The sequence below is a fragment of the Scophthalmus maximus genome, chromosome 6, assembly GCF_022379125.1.
Source record: "Scophthalmus maximus strain ysfricsl-2021 chromosome 6, ASM2237912v1, whole genome shotgun sequence".
In the NCBI taxonomy this organism is placed as follows: Eukaryota; Metazoa; Chordata; class Actinopteri; order Pleuronectiformes; family Scophthalmidae; genus Scophthalmus; species Scophthalmus maximus.
In genome coordinates this window covers 25,144,522-25,161,733 of record NC_061520.1, presented here as the reverse complement: position 1 = coordinate 25,161,733, position 17,212 = coordinate 25,144,522, and the positions used below count along the sequence as shown (strand labels likewise).

The 17,212-nt window shown below is 46.2% G+C and overlaps 2 protein-coding genes across 3 annotated transcripts; one reads left to right on the top strand and one right to left on the bottom strand.

The window, feature by feature from the left end:
• The first annotated feature begins 344 nt into the window (after positions 1 to 344).
• LOC118309196 (probable transmembrane reductase CYB561D1) lies at positions 345 to 6,197 on the top strand. 2 transcript variants are annotated; one of them, XM_035631035.2, is made up of 3 exons: positions 345 to 1,045; positions 2,319 to 2,356; positions 4,620 to 6,197. In XM_035631035.2, the coding sequence occupies exons 1-3, from the start codon at positions 886 to 888 to the stop codon at positions 5,124 to 5,126; spliced, it is 705 nt and encodes a 234-aa protein (XP_035486928.1). In that variant the 5' UTR covers positions 345 to 885; the 3' UTR covers positions 5,127 to 6,197. The 2 variants fall into 2 exon arrangements, with proteins under 2 accessions (XP_035486928.1, XP_035486929.1); XM_035631036.2 differs by lacking the exon at positions 345 to 1,045 and adding an exon at positions 1,053 to 1,172.
• A 647-nt stretch (positions 6,198 to 6,844) lies between these two features.
• On the bottom strand, positions 6,845 to 17,131 carry zbtb40 (zinc finger and BTB domain containing 40). The gene is made up of 12 exons (XM_035631031.2): positions 16,906 to 17,131; positions 16,150 to 16,356; positions 14,660 to 15,087; positions 14,401 to 14,558; positions 12,364 to 12,598; positions 11,856 to 12,257; positions 11,350 to 11,556; positions 10,381 to 10,545; positions 10,075 to 10,289; positions 8,763 to 8,919; positions 8,333 to 8,538; positions 6,845 to 7,251 (listed from the first exon to the last, which is right to left on the bottom strand). Exons 2-12 carry the CDS (start codon positions 16,299 to 16,301, stop codon positions 7,054 to 7,056), a joined length of 2,523 nt encoding a protein of 840 aa, XP_035486924.2. The 5' UTR covers positions 16,302 to 16,356; positions 16,906 to 17,131; the 3' UTR covers positions 6,845 to 7,053.
• Between the last annotated feature and the right edge of the window lie 81 nt (positions 17,132 to 17,212).

Genomic DNA, 17,212 nt, shown 5'->3' with positions numbered 1-17,212 from the left:
TTTGTTCAGCACTTTTTTTCATCGATCCTATATGATGAGTCACGGTAGGTGAAACGTCTTGAGCATCTTTTAATTTCAGATGTCGTTAAGTCACTCGTTGAGTTTGATGACTTCAGAACTGCAGGTCTTCTATAATCACACATTTAAAAGAGGAAGAAAAACGTAAAGGGATAATTATTTCTCCCCCCCCCCCCCCCCCCCTCCCAAAGTCTGTTAATGTATTCGAACAAGCGCGCTACGGAGCTTGGAGTCTGTAGTTACACCGAAAGGCGGGACATGGGGGGTGAAGCATCTCACTTCTCTTAGTGTTCGGCGTTGCTTAAGAAGAACCGAACCAGGAAGTGGAAGTTACACTCGCGGTCGCCAACGACTGTCCGCGCCGCCACCAGACGCTGTAAGAGCGGCGTCTGCGTCTGATTCAGTGGCCGACGTAGTCTGTACGAAAAAATAATCAGATAGTCCGCTTTATACACTCCGTCAGATCGACGAGCACGAGACGACGACCGGAAGTGACTCGGTTTAGCCTTCATAAAACAATCCGTTCAAACCGGAAACGTCGCCGCACTCGCGGAGGTTTGACGACGAGCAGCGGCCCGGGGGGGGGGAGGAGGAGGGGGAGGGGGGATGTGAGTGACAGAGGAAACCAGAGCTTCACATCCTCTGCTTCGGGTCACACCTGCCGCACGTTGACGTCACCGACGTCGTTCACCTGCGCCACACCGGAAGTACCTGCTGCCTGACCTGAGCCCCACCGAGCTCCTCCTCCGATCTCCGCGCTTCACCACGACGTGACCATGGAGCTCCCGCGGAGTCCGCGAGGCGCGCTCGGGCCCCCCGGGCCCCCCTGCCCCGCCGGAGGCAGCAGGTAGCCGCCAGGCGGGCGCGATGATGCGGTGCGACGTGGAGTACAGCCCGGTGGGAGAGGTGCCGGCGATGCGCGACTTCTGGCTGTACGTGTGGCTGCGGCGGGCGGCGGTGATGGCGGCGCACGTCACCGGCCTGGTCCTGACCCTCGTCATCTGCCTGCTGTCCAGACCCGGAACCAGTGAGTGAGCGCGCGGACGGAGCCGATCGCCATCACCCGCCTGTGGCGCCTGTTACCGTCACTAATGACGGCGCGTTTGGTCTCGTTGGCGCAAAGCGTAACCGCTGTCTGAGCTCAAGCTTCAAATGTGTGAAAACACTTTATTTGATTTGTGTGAATACAACAACAACAACAAAAATGTTTGTCACATGTTTGCATTTTTCACAAATCACAGTGTGTTTTTAGAGCCTCTGCAGCCTCAGTGACGATCAGTGTGGTGGTTTTTGATCAGGACTAGGTTCTTGTCTAATATTGACATTTTTGAGTTATTTAGTTTGAGTTCACATGAACTGATCAGAACTGTCATTAGACTTAATTTGCACTAGAATGAATAAATAAATGAGTCTGTAACATTTTGACACGATCAGATGATTGAGATTTTGTCTTGGTGTATGTTAGTGGATCGCTGCTTTAGTTCTAATGCAAAATTAAGAAAAAGGATATTAATGTTAAAATGTGATGGCTAAAATTGCTTTGTCAATTGTAGATGCAAATTATACTTAAATTGTTTTATACTCTGAAAAAAGAAAATTGCTCACCATCTTCATTTTTAAAATCTTTTTTACTTCAGTTGGTCTAAATTGACCGTAGGTGTGAATGTGAGAGTGAATGGTTGTTGGTCTCTGTATGTGGTCCTGTGATAGGCTGGTGACCTGTCCAGGGTGAACCCCGCCTCTCGCCCAATGGGATTGGCTCCCCCCCGCGACCCTTAAATGGATAAAGCCGTAGACGATGGATGGACTTCAGTTGGTGACACAACTAGATGCAAAAAAAAGCCATAAAATGTCCCGATTTTCTCAAATGAACTAAAGGTTTCCCACACTTGAACGTGGATTTCAATAGAGAATCGATCCCTCGTTTGCTCAGCACTGTAAGTCATTTCCTCCCTTGTCTGCTGAATAAAAGCAGCGTATTACAGTTCATAATTAATGACAAAGAGCGTCTCCGTTGAACCTTAGGCTTGATAAGAAGGATTCTTCAGATCCAGGCTCTTATTCGCCACGTCCCTGGCTTTCCTGAAACCAACGCAAAGTCAATGTATTCTCCCCCTTTAGTAAGAATCCTGCCTCGGGAAGTCTTTGATGAACGTGTGTGTGGATCAACGCTTCACAAACTGTTTCAGTAAACGTGCTGTTGAATGCTCAGTGTGTGAAGCCAGGTTCACCTCAGTCGGTCTGGTGGTGATCTGATGTGTAGGTCTTACGATGCTCACTGCTGCTTCTCTTTGTTCCAGGTCTGTTCTCTTGGCATCCGGTGTTGATGTCGGTCGCGGTAAGTTTGACAGTCTCACACCACTTTGCCTTCTCACCTGTCTCTCTCTCTCTGACACACACACACACACACACACACACACACAGAGTGAACAGTCCTCATCTCTTCAGTGACTAGAGCAATATTCAGAATTATGAATTATAGTATGTACAGTATGAATAAGACACCGCGGCGTAAACAGCATTTTCAGATGACCTCGGCCAAAAAAAAGGTCATACTCTTAATACTTGAATGAAGAGTATTCTGATAATACATGTGTACGAGTGTATCCTATTGCATTTTCCGCAGCATTTTGCGACATTGACATGTACATGGCTGTTCGCCAACAGCGTGACGTCATAATCGGGCTGAGCTCCGTAACATTCAAACAGCAATGTGAAAGGATTTTTTTTATTAGCAACTCGGGTCAATATCATAATTTAAAAAAACAATGTCTGATCATGAGTCCAGTTGGTCCGTGTCCAGTAGAACTTCAGGTTGAAATCCCGTCATCACAAACTGAAGCCGCATTCATCTGGTCTCTGTGAGCGCAGGGTCGTCAGATACCTAGAGTCAGTATGTTGCACACATTCAAAATCAGTAAGAATAAATCTGTATTTCTTTATTATTAGTTTGATTCTTTTTCAGGATCCTGAGAGAATAAAGACACGGTAGATGTCCAGTTCTTACTAACAGAGTGGAAAATACTCAACGCGACAACATTCCGGCAGGTCTGTCAGTGAGAGCGCGTGTGAAGCTGATTCAGGCCACTGATATGTCATTGTTGAACAGGAACATACCTCTACGATCGCGCCCTCTGCTCCCGTGTCTCCTTCTTTCCACAGTGAATAATAGATGGGAGGGACGAGCGGGAGGCGTCACTGTGTCACATATCAGGTTTCACACTGACCCAGAACACGTTACTGGGAAAAGCGCCTCACGCTTCAGTGTGCCACCGGCTGGTGGTGGGGGGTTTCCAGAGACTGGCCCGCTGCCGTCTGGTGTGATGAATCGCTGATGATGTGTCATCATCATACACTGCTGGCACAGCTGTCAGGGGCAGGTTAAGTGTCTAGCCCAAGGGCACTTGGGCAGGAGGACTGGAGGACCCACTGGTTAGTGGACCACCTGCTCCATCTCCTGAGCCTTTATGATATCATCTGTGTAGCCACACCGATACTCAAAGACGTATCAGTCTGGGACCCCTCGGTTCATTTTGGATATCAGAGGAGCACTACCAACGGACGCAGACCAAAATGCCTCCGGACGCAATTGGACCTACAACCAGTGAGAGCAACGAATCACATGAGTAGGCCTGTCACGATAATTACATTATCGACTTATCGTACAATACATGAATATGATCTCAATTTTTATTGACCTCAATAACAGCCATTGTTTCTACATGCGTGTTTGTTGGAATAAGTATAACAGTCCAGCAAAGTCCCGCTGCTTCTGTCCTCTCATTTGTTTTTTGTCGTACGATTAATAAATCACTGGCTTGGTCTATTAAAGGTCAGAAAATATGGATTTCTTAGTATTTTTACTAGATAATATCGTTTATCACAATTATTTCTGGGACAATATATCGTGCAACAAAAAGGAGTTATCCTGATAGGCCTACACGTGGCGTCAAATGTCAACAACGAGAGCAGAGAGGAGATGTCACATGCTCGTTCATCGGCGGCTGCCATCTTGGTGGTTTACAAAAGTCGCTCCTCTCCGCGTGGTGTTATAAACCCCGCCCATTATCAGATAATCTGTTTTTTGATTGGACCGGCAGGTTTTCTGATGACGTAGTTTAGTGAAAGTCGAGTCCGATTCTCTGGGCGGCTCTCTCTGCTTTTCCCAAGTCCTCTCAGTCCTCCTTTACACCTTTCCTTGACCTCATGACGTTTTCGACTGAGGTCAAGGAAAAGTAGATAGGAATACTAGATAGTAAGGACATTTCGACCGCAACCCCAGTCTGGCAGAGCAAAAATGAATTCAAAGTAGATACAACTGCAGCCTGTTTATGACTCATAGCTCACTTTGCTATCACACACACACACAAGCGCACACACACCCGACCAATCAGAACTGATCATCAGAGTTCAGCAGCTGAAGCGTCTCACAGTGGTGATGACATCATCAGTGACTCATGAGGAGATGATTCATCACACACATCACTGTGCCATAGATCCATAATGAAATCCTTCACTCTTTCTCCTCCCACATGGGGACGTCTTGCTCTGTTCCTCCACACGTGATGATCTTTGTGAACTCCTCTCCCCTCCTCCTGCAGTACTGCCTGTGTATGACGGAGGGCATCCTCCTATTTTCCGCCGAGGGAAATCCCTTCTGCTTCAAATCCCGCAAAGGCAAAGTCCGTCTTCACTGGTTCTGCCAAGCTCTGGTCCTGATCGCCGCGGCCACTGGCCTGGGCTTCATGGTGGCGAGCAAGAACGTGTCGGAGCTCCCCCACCTGGCCACCTGGCACAGCCTGCTGGGCGCTGGCACCCTGGCGGCCACCGTGCTGCAGGCGGCCTGCGGCCTGTGCGTGGTCTTCCCCAAGCTGCTGTGTCTCACTTCCTCCCTGCCCAAAGTGAAGCTGTACCACGCCACCTGCGGCCTGGTGGTCTACCTGCTGGCCACTGTCACCGTGGTGTCGGCCATGTTCTCAGACTGGTTCCAGGCCTCGGTCAAAGGCTTGGCCTGGTGGGTCTTCCTCCTGCTGCCCTTCCTCCCGGCCCTGGTGGTGATGAACCAGATCAGTGGTGCCTACCTGTCGCGCAAGAAGATCACCAGCTAGAAGGAGGCGAGGCTCAAACACCAATAGCTGATGCTGACTAATGGATCAATTTGCACCTTAAAATGACAATTTCTCTTCGCAAACGTTCACACAGATGATTCGGCTGTCGTCCACCAGGACGTTAACAGCTCAGTTACATAATCGGTGAAATGACAGAAGTCAGCTTGTGGCAGTATTGAGGGAACCTCGTCGTATGGATGTCAGATATGTTTCAGATATGTTTCCTTTGATGCCTCCCGGACTGCAGCTTGCAACACTTCAACTCGGAGAATCAAATGACCCTATGCACAATGTGTGTGTGTATGTAAACACACGAACCCGAGGACACAATAAACCACGTGTGAACTGTTTCTGTCCGTCGTCTGTCCAGAGGAACAATTGCAGTGAAAGTCAAAGTGTGACAGACTCTGTGTGTCGACTGCTTTCTGACTGTGGATGATTCTAGACCAGCCTGGAAATTCTATTTATTTATTTATTCAGCAATCATTTCCAAGAAAAAAAAGTTTTAAGGCTGAATGTAGTGTTTCAGCATTGAAAGCTGCATCAATTTATAACTTTATTATCAACACCGAATCCAGCCATGACACGAGACAGTGGAGCAGTCAGGAGGATCGCTCATCACGCCTGCCTGCCTGTTCTGATTCTCTGATTCTGTCTCTGGTCCATGAACCCGACATACTTCCTGCACTGATGTTTTTCTCAGGAGTTTGTGATAAACTTCTCTTCGCCAGGTCGACCCGTCTGCTGAACGGGCGTTTATGAATATGCAACTGTTTGACTCACTTGAACATGTGAGAATTGATCTCAATCTCTGAGAAGTGATTACTAATGTAAAAACGTAGCTGATTGCGCTGAATAAATCATGAACTTGTTCTTGTTAGGGGGGCAGGCGAGCAACGATAATCATACACTGATTGTAAGACCTGATGAGCGTCATATATTTATTTGGTTGTTTGGCATATTTTCATTCTGTTTCATCGTGAATGTTTTGACTTCTTTAACGTGAAGCACTTTGTATTGCAATTTGTGCATTAATTGTGCTTTATAAATAAAGTTTGAAGATTTCATTCATTGTGACTCGAAACCTCATTATTAGTTTCCCCTTCATCGATGTGTTGAGAACTTGGCATTTGTGATCAGGAGATGACACAAGATGTCTCCAGTGAGTTTAATCAGAGCTGAGGAAAAAGAAGTGTGAGGCCACGCCTACTTTGTAAAATGTTGACCCCTGGATTTTGAGGTCCATATTTTTGGTAAATGGCTCTGGATGAAGCCAACCAAGGCCTGAAGATTTCTACCAAGCCTTGTGATGATTGGACATATTCACTAGCCCCACCCCTTCATTAAAATATGTTGTATGATCATGTGTTTTTATAACAATGTCTATCTCAGTCCCCCAATGCTGCCTCATTCGTCAAAATCCTAAAGGTTCTATTGCATATTTTATTTTCTCACTTGTGTCTCTCACTCTCACTCACTCACTCTCACACACACTCACACACTCTCACACACTCTCACACACTCTCTCTCTCTCTCTCTCTCACACACACACACACACACACACACACACACACACACACACACACACACACACACACACACACACACACACACACACACACACACACACACACACACACACACACACACACACACACACACACACACACACACACTTTGGTCTTATCATTAAACATTACAGACATCTCTATGTCTTGATCAGTGAAGTGGAGTCTGAATTGTTCTATATAAATAAAGTTTATCATGATAATAATAATTACTATAATAATTGAATGGGCGCTGAAGAAGGTTTTTGTTCTCCACAGAGAGAGACAAGTTTCAGGCTGGAGAACAAAGTCACTTCAGTCTTGTTCATAATCACAATAAAAGTCCGTTCACTGTCCAGCGTGACCCCCGGGGTCAAAGGTCACGGCTCGGAGTGGGGACCCAGTGGCTTGTCCCCGCAGATGAAAGTGACGGAGCTGTTCAGCAGGTCGTACATGTTGACCTCCACCACCTCGGCTGACGACCCGCCCCCTTCTCCACCGGCCAGGGCTATGAACACCTGCTCTTCGGAGAGGACCGGCCCCGCCCCTTCGCCGTCCGTAGTACCCGCTGGGACCACCTGATTGGACGGAGGAGTTTGGTTAGACTTTGGATTTGGTTGGTGGACCAGGAGAGACTGAAACCTGGCTGGTCACTGATTGGTGGATCTCAGTCTCCAGTGTATGTAACGTTTGTTCTTGATTAATCAATTAGAGCGTAACAGTGACCCCGTCCACTTTTTGAACGGCTCAGGTTCTGGAAGTGAATTTCCATTCATTCTTTTTTTCTCAATTGACACTTCATAAAACCCTTATATAAAGAGTTTTAATCCTGGAACCAAGACGATGAGCTATAGGATGAATCGTTACCATAAAACGATTGATTTATTCGGAGCAAAAAAAGTTATTGGAAAAATAAAAGAAAGGTACAAGCTGTGTACATAATTATTTTAAGAGTGAAGGAACTACTCTTCCCATAATCCATTGCGAATGACTTTCCAACGACAGTTTGGCTTCTTCTTGAATATAACCTTCATCATCATCACTGTAGTGTTTATATTGTTGATAAGAGTCTCTAACTGATGCTGCGAACCATTACATCTCGGAACTCAGAGCACATAAGTCGGGGTCGGTGGTTCTCTGACCCTCTGAGTCGAGAAGGTGTTCGAGTGTCAACCTCCGACTCGCAGGTCTGTAATTTCGAGTTCTGAGCATTGATGGAATGACAACCCCGACGCCCGAGCTCCGAGTACAATGGAACGCAGCATCACTAGCCGACATGAAGTCCGAGTGTGCACTTAGTGTTTCCGTGGTAATAGTGAGCTCCACCAATCTGAGACGTCGATGTCACAGTGTAGGATTGTGGGTAGTGTAGTATTTCTCAATGAAACATGTTTTTCTTAAAACAAGGTTGATTTCATACAGACTTGTGGCTTCTACACGTTCATGTTCCATCTTTTCACAACCCCGTAGCTCATGGTGAGTCGACCTCGTATGGTTACGACATTATGGCTAATAATCAAAATGTCAATGGAGAATATGAATGGGATTTTCACTTCTCGAAAATCTAACATTTTAATTTCTAATTCTGCTGAGGTGATGTAACAGCTGAGGGCTGTTGGACGTTGTGTGAACGTGAGCAGCAGCAGCGGAGCTACTTACCGTGTGGGAGGTGGCGGCCTCCGTGTGGCAGGAGAGCAGGTGCTGCTGCAGCTCCAGCTGGGACGTGCTGACCAGGGCGCAGAGTGGGCAGCTGAACGCCTCGCCGCTCTGGCCGATGTGCTGGCTGCCGACGTGCTCCTGCAGCTCCTCCTCTCCGCCCACGACAGCCGGGCAGTACAGACACTGCAGCCCCGACACCGCTGAGCCTGGAGGACACAAAGACAAATTTTGGAATTGTTAAATTTTAAACTGAGCGCAACACCCGACAGTGAACCGGTTCATCAGATCTGACAGTCAGAACAAGATCCCCAAACATCTCACATCCACCGTCTTTGGTTTCAGACCAGCACAGTTCCCCGTTTCTCTGCTGTGTTCATTCTGTACAGTAAAAATATTTCCAGACATGAGTGTGACACGCTTGACCCCTGACCTTGGTGCTCCGCAGCCCGGTGCTTGGCCACACTGGCAGCGCTCGGGAAGAACTTGAAGCAGACGTCGCACTGCACCAGGGTCTTGAGCTGCCGGGTGTGGTTGGCAAACACGTCAGGGTGGTTGGTCCTGTTGTGGTACCACAGGCCCGACAGTTGCTACCGCAACACAGAGAGAGAGAGAAACAAATAGAAATATATTGAAGTACGTCACACTTTTCATCTAATATCCCACGGAAACATATTTAATGACTGTGGCTGTGAAAATTCACGCTAGACTCAAATTTTCTTCTTCTCTGTAGATTTTTCGGAATATTTGACATTTAAGTACAGATAGCCGGATGTTTATGAAGTAAATATTATTATATAAATTAATAATTTAAAAATCAAACTGTTAACGTGTTACATTCTGATGTTGATGTTGCACTTCATACACAGAAAGTCACGCTTCCTCCGGAAAGTTTATATATATTAGTGTGATATTGAAATATTGATACTTCCAATTCCGATGTTACCTGTTCTAGGACTGATATTACTATTACTATTAAAAGATTGATGTTTAAACTAAATGTGTATTTTATCATCAACAGGGGAAACAACAGCACAAAGTAACTAGGGCTGCAACTTACGGTTATTTTCATTATCGATTAAAATGTCGATTATTTTCCCCAAACCCCAAGAGGATGTTTTTATTTGTCCACACACCAAAGATATTCAGTTTACTGTCACAGAGGAGCAAAGAAACCAGAACATATTCATATTAAAGAAGATGAAATCAGAGAATTTTGCCTTTTTTTTCTTTAAAATTATTTGAAACGATTAAACAATTATCAAAATAGTTGGCGATGAATATAGTAGTAGATTACTAATCAATTAACTGTTGCAGCTCTAAAAGTAACTAGCTGTCACCAGGATCATCTAAATAATGTCTGGTTGAAAGGAACTACTTTTCCTTCCGCCCGTTCACGGTCGCATGTGAACTACGGCTCTGTAGATACAGTAGTGGCAGTGGCAGGTACAGAGAGTGTGTTGCTATGGCGACGCTTATCAATTATTCACTAGACTAGAGAGATTGAGACAGATCGTTTATATTCTAAACTCTCTGAATTCACGTCTTTTTAGACTTCAGTCTGGAAACAGAAATGTTTTTCCGTAATCTCTTTTCTTTTTTTTCAGACCTGGAAATTACTAAAATCAAATTCCATACTTTTCCATACTGCGTAGGAACACTGTATCATGTTTGTGTCCGTGTCAGAGAGACGATGTTTTCAGTTTCAGTCACGCTGCACGAGCCGCCACTCTGTGTGCGGTTACCTGGTACGACTTGTTGCAGAGGTCGCAGCTGAAGGGCTTGGCTCCGCTGTGCGAGGCCTTGTGTTTGTCCAGCAGGGCGGCGCTGGTGAACACTTGGTTGCAGGTGGGACACTTGTGGAACTCCTTCGGGTGGAACTCCTGGATGTGCTGCCGGTGCTCGTCCAGCGAGGAGAAGCTCAGGCAGCACTTCTGACAGTCGTGGGGCTCCGACAAGTCTGATTATAGATAGAATAATGTTTGTTAATTTTACAGAAGTATTTGACAGTGCATGACGCATACTTCTAGATATAGGAAGCCAAGTCTTACTGTGGAAGGTGTGCAGGTGGACGGTGAGTCCACTGGCCTGGCTGTAGCCCTTGCCACACTCCCGACACACGTACGGACGGTCACCGGTGTGTGTGCGCACGTGACGCGACAGCTCAATGGACTGGGCGAAGACGGCCTTGCAGTACTGACACACGTACATCTTCCCTGGACACAAGGAGACATAGGGAAGCTGCACGTCACAATCCAACCCTGGTATATGCCCCATTCTATTTGAAATAGAAATGTTAGTAATGGCCATGACTACGGCTGCAACCAATGATTCTTTTCACCATTCGATTAATCTGTCGATTATTTTCTTGATTAATCGATTAGTTGTTTGGTCCATAAAATGTCATAAAATTGTGAAAAATGTTGATTGTGTTTCCTAAAACCACAAGATGATATTTAGTTTTATCCACACGACTAAGATATTCACTTTACTGTCATAGAGGAGCAAAGAAACCAGAAAAATATTCACATGTAAGAAGCTGAAATCATAGAACTTTTTTTCATAAAAACTACTTGAACCGTTAATTGATTTCTCAAAATAGTTTGGCGATAAATTTAGTAACCGATTACTAATCGATTGTATTAATCCTAATACAACTTTTCTTTGTGAATTTTATTATTTTATCCTCTTATGTGTGTATTTTTTATTTGTTTTCCTCATTGCAAACAGGCGAGACAGCATTTTCCTGGGATTCCTCGTTCATGTTATTACTCAATGTTGTATTTATTTTTTTCTCTGTTTATTCTTGCATCGTATGTTTATTCGTGAGTAAATGTGTGTGTGTGTGTGTGTGTCTATCAGAGGGAGGGGGGTACCTTTATCTTTTATGTATTGCATTCCATTGTATGTGAAGCATTTTTTGTATGAAAAGTGCTATATAAATAAAGTCTGATTGATTGATTGATTGAGTGTGTGTGTGGGTGTGTGTGTGCGTTCGTGGGTGCGTGCGTGCGTCCCACCCTCTGAGTGTTTCTTCTTGGTGTGGTACGCGAGCGCAGCGGCCACACCGAAGCTCATGTCGCAGTGTTTGCAGCGGTAGGGTTTCTCTCCCGTGTGCAGACGCATGTGGTTCTTCAGTGACGAGTTGGCGCCGAACTTTGAGCCGCATTCCTCGCAGGCGAACGGCTTCTCCTCGAAGTGCTCCGTCCGTTTGTGGTAGATCATACCTGGGACACGACCAGAGGGAGAAGAGACATGACGCACTTACACAGACGGCAAGTCAACACCAAACAGCCTTTCATTTCTGGATGTCCAAAATAAACATGAAAGTACATAAACTACTTTTTTGCACTGATCTCAAAAGTTCAGAGCGGCCTCACACAAAAAGCTGGAGCACTTTGCGTGCAGAGCTTTTCCTCCAGGATGCGCTCTCCTCATTGGGAACACACACCCTGAGGGTGACATATAGAAGACTAACAGCATAATGTGTACACACGTAAAGAGTTTATTCCCAGCCAGCTCTCACCTGACGGGTGGGCGAAGGTGCGTTCACAGAGGTCACAGGCCACCTTCTTCTTGGCCCGCGCCGTATTGCGGTGGACCTCGGCCCGGTGGCGCTGCAGGGCCCGCTGGTTGGCCAGCTTCTCGGGGCAGTGCGGGCACTGCTGCTCGCACTCCTGCGTCATGGAGCAGCGCTTCACGTGGGTCAGCATTCTGCACTTGTAGGCGAAGCCCTTCTTGCACCAGCGGCAGGAGTAGGGCTCGGAGGGGGAGGCGGAGGCAGAAGGGGGCGGGGACGGGGAGTCTGCGGTGTCGTCTACGTCCTTGTCATCGTCTTCTGTCTCCTCTTTGCTGTGTTCTTCCTCTGCCTCTTCCTCCTCCCCCTCCTTCTCTTCACTCCTGCTGCTGTTCTGTGGTTCTGACTCAACTGTAAAAGATGTTGAAAAAATGATTTGGGCATCACCATCAACACGGCAACAAGAGAAAACTGTGACAGCGGTGAAAGTGAAGACAAATGGTCACCATGTCCTGACCTGTGGTTTGGTCTCTGTCTGGCTCCTGGATGCACCTCTCCTCGTTCTCCTCCTCCTCCTCCTCCTCCACCAGCAGAGAGGCCAGCGATGGAGGGAAGGAGGACGAGGCCTTCTGGCGGACAGTCTGGAGCAGCCCGCAGAGCACTCCTCTGCTGAGCTGCCCTTCATTTACGCTGCTCGCCAGGCTCTCCAGCGCCGACCTGGGGTCTGCCTGGTCACAGCACCGACACACCACCTGCCACGAAGGAAGGAATCGTCCTCATAAAATAACATTTCAATCTGAACACTTTTACTTATGTAATATTTGAAGTCGTTTCCCTTAGTTTTCCTCTTCTTCAAAGAAATGAAGCAAATTTTCTGACATATTTTATATATAAGGCAACTCTCCACTGCTGGAGACATCTTACTAATCCTGCTAATAAATCAAGAAGTGTGTGTGTGTGCTACAGAGAGAAGTGGACCTTCATTTCTATTTGATTTGAAGCAACATGACATTTGAAAAACAGTTTGTATCAGTGACATGTCTTTATTCCTATAATTTGATCAAATTTCCTAAAGAGGTGCTCCTGTTCTCACGTCTTCTCTGTTTTCATCTGCTACTTTCTGTATTTACAAGAAATTCAGAGCTGGAACAGTTAATCCATTAGTAATCGACTACTAAATTAATTCCAGAATATTTTGCTAAAGGATTAATCTGTTAAAGTAATTTTCATGAAAAAAGAGTCATGATTTCAGCTTCTTAAATGTGAATATTTTCTGGTTTCTTTGCTCCTTTGTGTCAGTAAACTAAATATCTTTGGTTTTGGGACAAAACAAAACATCATCTTGGAGTTGGGAAACACAATTGACATCTTTCACCATTTTATGAACCAAACAACTAATTGATTAACCGAGAAAATAATCCACAGATTAATCGAGTTGCAGCCCTACAAGAAATATTGTTTACATCCACCGTTTCTTTTCTGTTGCTTCCACGTGTTTTGGGTTTTGTTCAGTGTTGCGTTACATTCAACACAATAATAAACCTTGCACAGATTTTTCAAACTAAAGCCGGTTTCCTGTGAACCTGAGGCGACAGAGGCACAGGCATCACGAATGGAGAAACATCGTTGTCCGATGACGAGTGACGTGATGACAAAGCAGCATGAGTGCCAGCTGCCCTGACCTGCTGGAGGTGTATGACCTTTGCCCTACTGTAGGTAGGAATAAACTTGTTTTGACTATAATGCTGCCGTTTCCTCACAGGCTTTTAATTTAAAATACCTGCAGAAGTCTATTTACAATATGCTCAGCTCACAATGTGCATCATTACAGTACAGGCAGCTCCACACTGCTTCACGCATCGTTATTCGTCTCTATTATTAAAAAAACAGAGTTTGAAATATATGAGACAGTTAATAAATTCCTCTGCCTCTATCAATGAGTCACACGATTTTTTTCGTCCGATGCTCCATCCCTGACAGTCAAATATACAGTATGGAGGAAGTAGCAAATATTTCTGAGAAAAATCACCAGAACAAAGCTGATTTTTTTGTGGAACTGCGTCTTATTTATCCATATATTTTTCAAAAAAAAAGTTTTTGCAAAAATGCAGAAAAATGTGCTTTCCTTAAAACATTTATTTAGTGTCACAATTATTTTCTGTATGTCTTCTGATTCATATCTTGGGAGTTTTAAACAAAAAAAACATTTTTTATGATTCTTTAAATCCCGGTTTCTGGCGGCATCTGGTGGTAAAGTTGCAAACCGCAACCAACTGAGTGACTGACAGGGGATAGTTTATGGCTGTCATTTCCCTTCCCTGTTCCCGGGAGCGACGTATTTTAGACCGTTTTTTGCAACAACTGTATTCGACACAACGTAGCAAACATGGAAACTCACACGGAGGTTGCTCCACCTCATGTAAATATATTAAACTCATTCACAGTTGATTATACACATATGAAAACATAGTTATGGACGATATATTCAATTTCTGTGGATAAGTTCTTCTAAATGTTACACACTGTAGCTTAAAGAGAAGTTTTTCATCTCTACCTGTCTGTCCTGCTCACCCAGGCCGCTCTGTGCTGCCTGGCTCAGCAGCTCCACCAGCTCAGAGAATTGATCCAGGACACCAGACTCACTGGACACCTCGGCTGCTGACGTGCTGTTCTCTTCCACAGTGGTCTCCGAGGATTTGGCTTCTTCGGGCGCTGCGTACACAAATATGACAACATGGAGTCCAAGTCTCAGTAATACGATGTTGATGTGAGGTTCATTGTGGCTTTCTAACGTTGGGTCGCATTAGACTGACCTGCGGACTCAGACAGCTCCACACAGGCTCTTTTAGACGGCGGCGGCTCCTCCGCCTCGTCACCGTGGCCCTGGCACTCTTCCTGCTTCAGCTTGGCCTTCAGATCTGTCTCGTCCTTGTTGGACGAGGACGAACCTTCGAGGATCAGGCTCTGGGCTCTGTGGGTCGCGCCGAGGTTCGACGTCTGCGTCGACGGGACTGGGACCGGGACACGGGGCTGCTGGCTGACGATGCTGGTTAGGACATTTTTAAATCCGACGGCCACGTCGAACATCTGAAGGTTGTCTGCGGCTGCGACGATGCGACTGACGTTGTGTTTGCCCAGAGGCAGCTTGCCGGTGTACACCATGTCCAGCAGACAGCTGAACTCCTGCGAGGAAACCACGGCTGTGTCGATGGAGATGGTGTCGGAGCCGTCCAGGAGAGACCTAACGAAGATGAGGTTCAAGGTTCCTATTAATAACAGGCACTGGTCTCTCTCTCTCTCACTTGGTATGGCACTTTCCTTAAAGGTGACATATTCTGCTCATATTCAGGTCCATGTATGACGCTGTGTTTCAATGATAATGTAAATAATATGACTTAAAGGGATAGTTCAGTGATTTTGAAGTGGCGGAAAACTGAAGCAGTGAAAAAATACATCCTTTAGCGTACAATTGAACGGATATAAATGTGGCGAAAAATATGTTTTTTCCGGTGGTCCCCTCTGCAACAGTGCACTGAGACTTGCACTACTTCCACTTCTCCTCCAAACTCCGTTAAATGACATCACTGATCACCGTCTCCATAAGGTAACATTAACTATGCATAAGTAACTCATACAACCCTCACTGAACTGTCCCTTTAGACAAAAAAAATACTTCTTCTTTAAACTATTGATTCTTACGTCTGGATTTTACCACTCAAGTACAAAGACAAAGGGCCGGGTGATAAGTGCACTGTATATACTGAATACTGGGAAACCAGAGGAATACTGTCATAGTTTGAGAAGATGAATTTCTGATCCTTAGAGAAGGCCATCAATCATCACCAACACACCTTAGGGTACCTGTCTTTGTGTTTAAAGTTATGCATGAATGGACTTACTGCCTGTTCACAGTGTGTTTTATGACAGAACTTTGATGTTGTACTTATAAAGAAACATTTTAAAGCACACAACAAAACCGAGACGTACAGGTACACAACAGAAATGGGTCGGGAGAGACTTGAATATTGACTTGCAGCTTGTTTAGGAAAACTGAAATCTTGACCTTGAATATTGGTGACCTGGCTTTTTCAACTGCACCTCACGGTCTCTGTACGTGGTTGAAAGCTCCAGAAAAGCTTGTGAGTGTGACTTGAGTTCAGATTTCACTATTTTGTTTTCCTCGGTGGAGCTTGAACTCTCACGCTCCACTTGAAACCACAGTTCCACCCCCCCCCCCCATAGCAATCACCTGTAAGCCAAACTCTACGCATCACCTTTCCCGCTTGGCGAGGCAGGGCATTACCTGAAGAGCATGCTGGAGGCGGCGAGCACCAGTTTGTGTGCCCGGTGGGAGCTGTCCCCCACCAGGATGGTGCAATCGCAGAAGTGGCCCTCCTTCCTCAGAGCCCACAGCTGCTGCATCAGCTGGCTGCTGTAGTTGGGTAGTTCCATCATGGTGAGCGATGGTCGGGGGCGATGGGGGCGATGGGGACGCGGCCTCCTGCTCCTCCTGTTGTGGACGAAACACAATGTCACACTTGGGTCAGGAGGAACCGGCAGTACAGTACAGTGTACAGTAATGACAGTGGCCACATGGCTTGTCAGGATGTTCTGACTGGGTGCGTTACAGTACAGGTTTACGTGTGGGTTCAGCATCTTGCTCAAGGACACTGGGGGAAGCGGGGATCAAACCGTCAACCCTTCTGGTTAGTGGACGACCCTCTCTATCACAGATTCATGTTCCTTAGTTTGATACTGTACATATGTAATATGGACACTGACGTAGTTGTCTGTGGCTTTATATCAGTTTATTATGAAGAGGTCTGTTAGTGAGACGCCAATCCACACTGAAACTACATCCGATCTTTACTGACAACACAGATCCATCAGCTGCTAGCAGGACAGTCACCGCTAGCTTTAGCCACACGCTGCTATTATCATCTACGAACAGAGGGTGACGTTCGGTCGTTGGGGCTCGTGGGGACCGAAGAGCAGTGCGACCGCGACTGAGCCCCGACGACCGTCCGACACGCAGCCTCCACCCACCGGCTCTCTTTACCTTGAGCGATTCAAAGATCCGTCTCTTTATTGAAACGCCTTTGCCGAACAAAGTTGTGTGCGCAATAAAGATTAGCCCTTTTGAAAATGGCGACGGGCGGTACGGCGATGAAATGCGTCCGCTTCCGGTGGCGGAGCAGGCACTGCCTCCATTCCTGCGCTTCATTCTCCTCCGTCTGTCCGCGGCAAAACATAATAACAACAAAATAAAACATAACTAGAGACAGGTGCACGAGCACGTCACCGACGTGTGTCCGGTGAAACTGTCACGAACGGTCATTTGGGACAACAACAAGTGATGGCGGCTC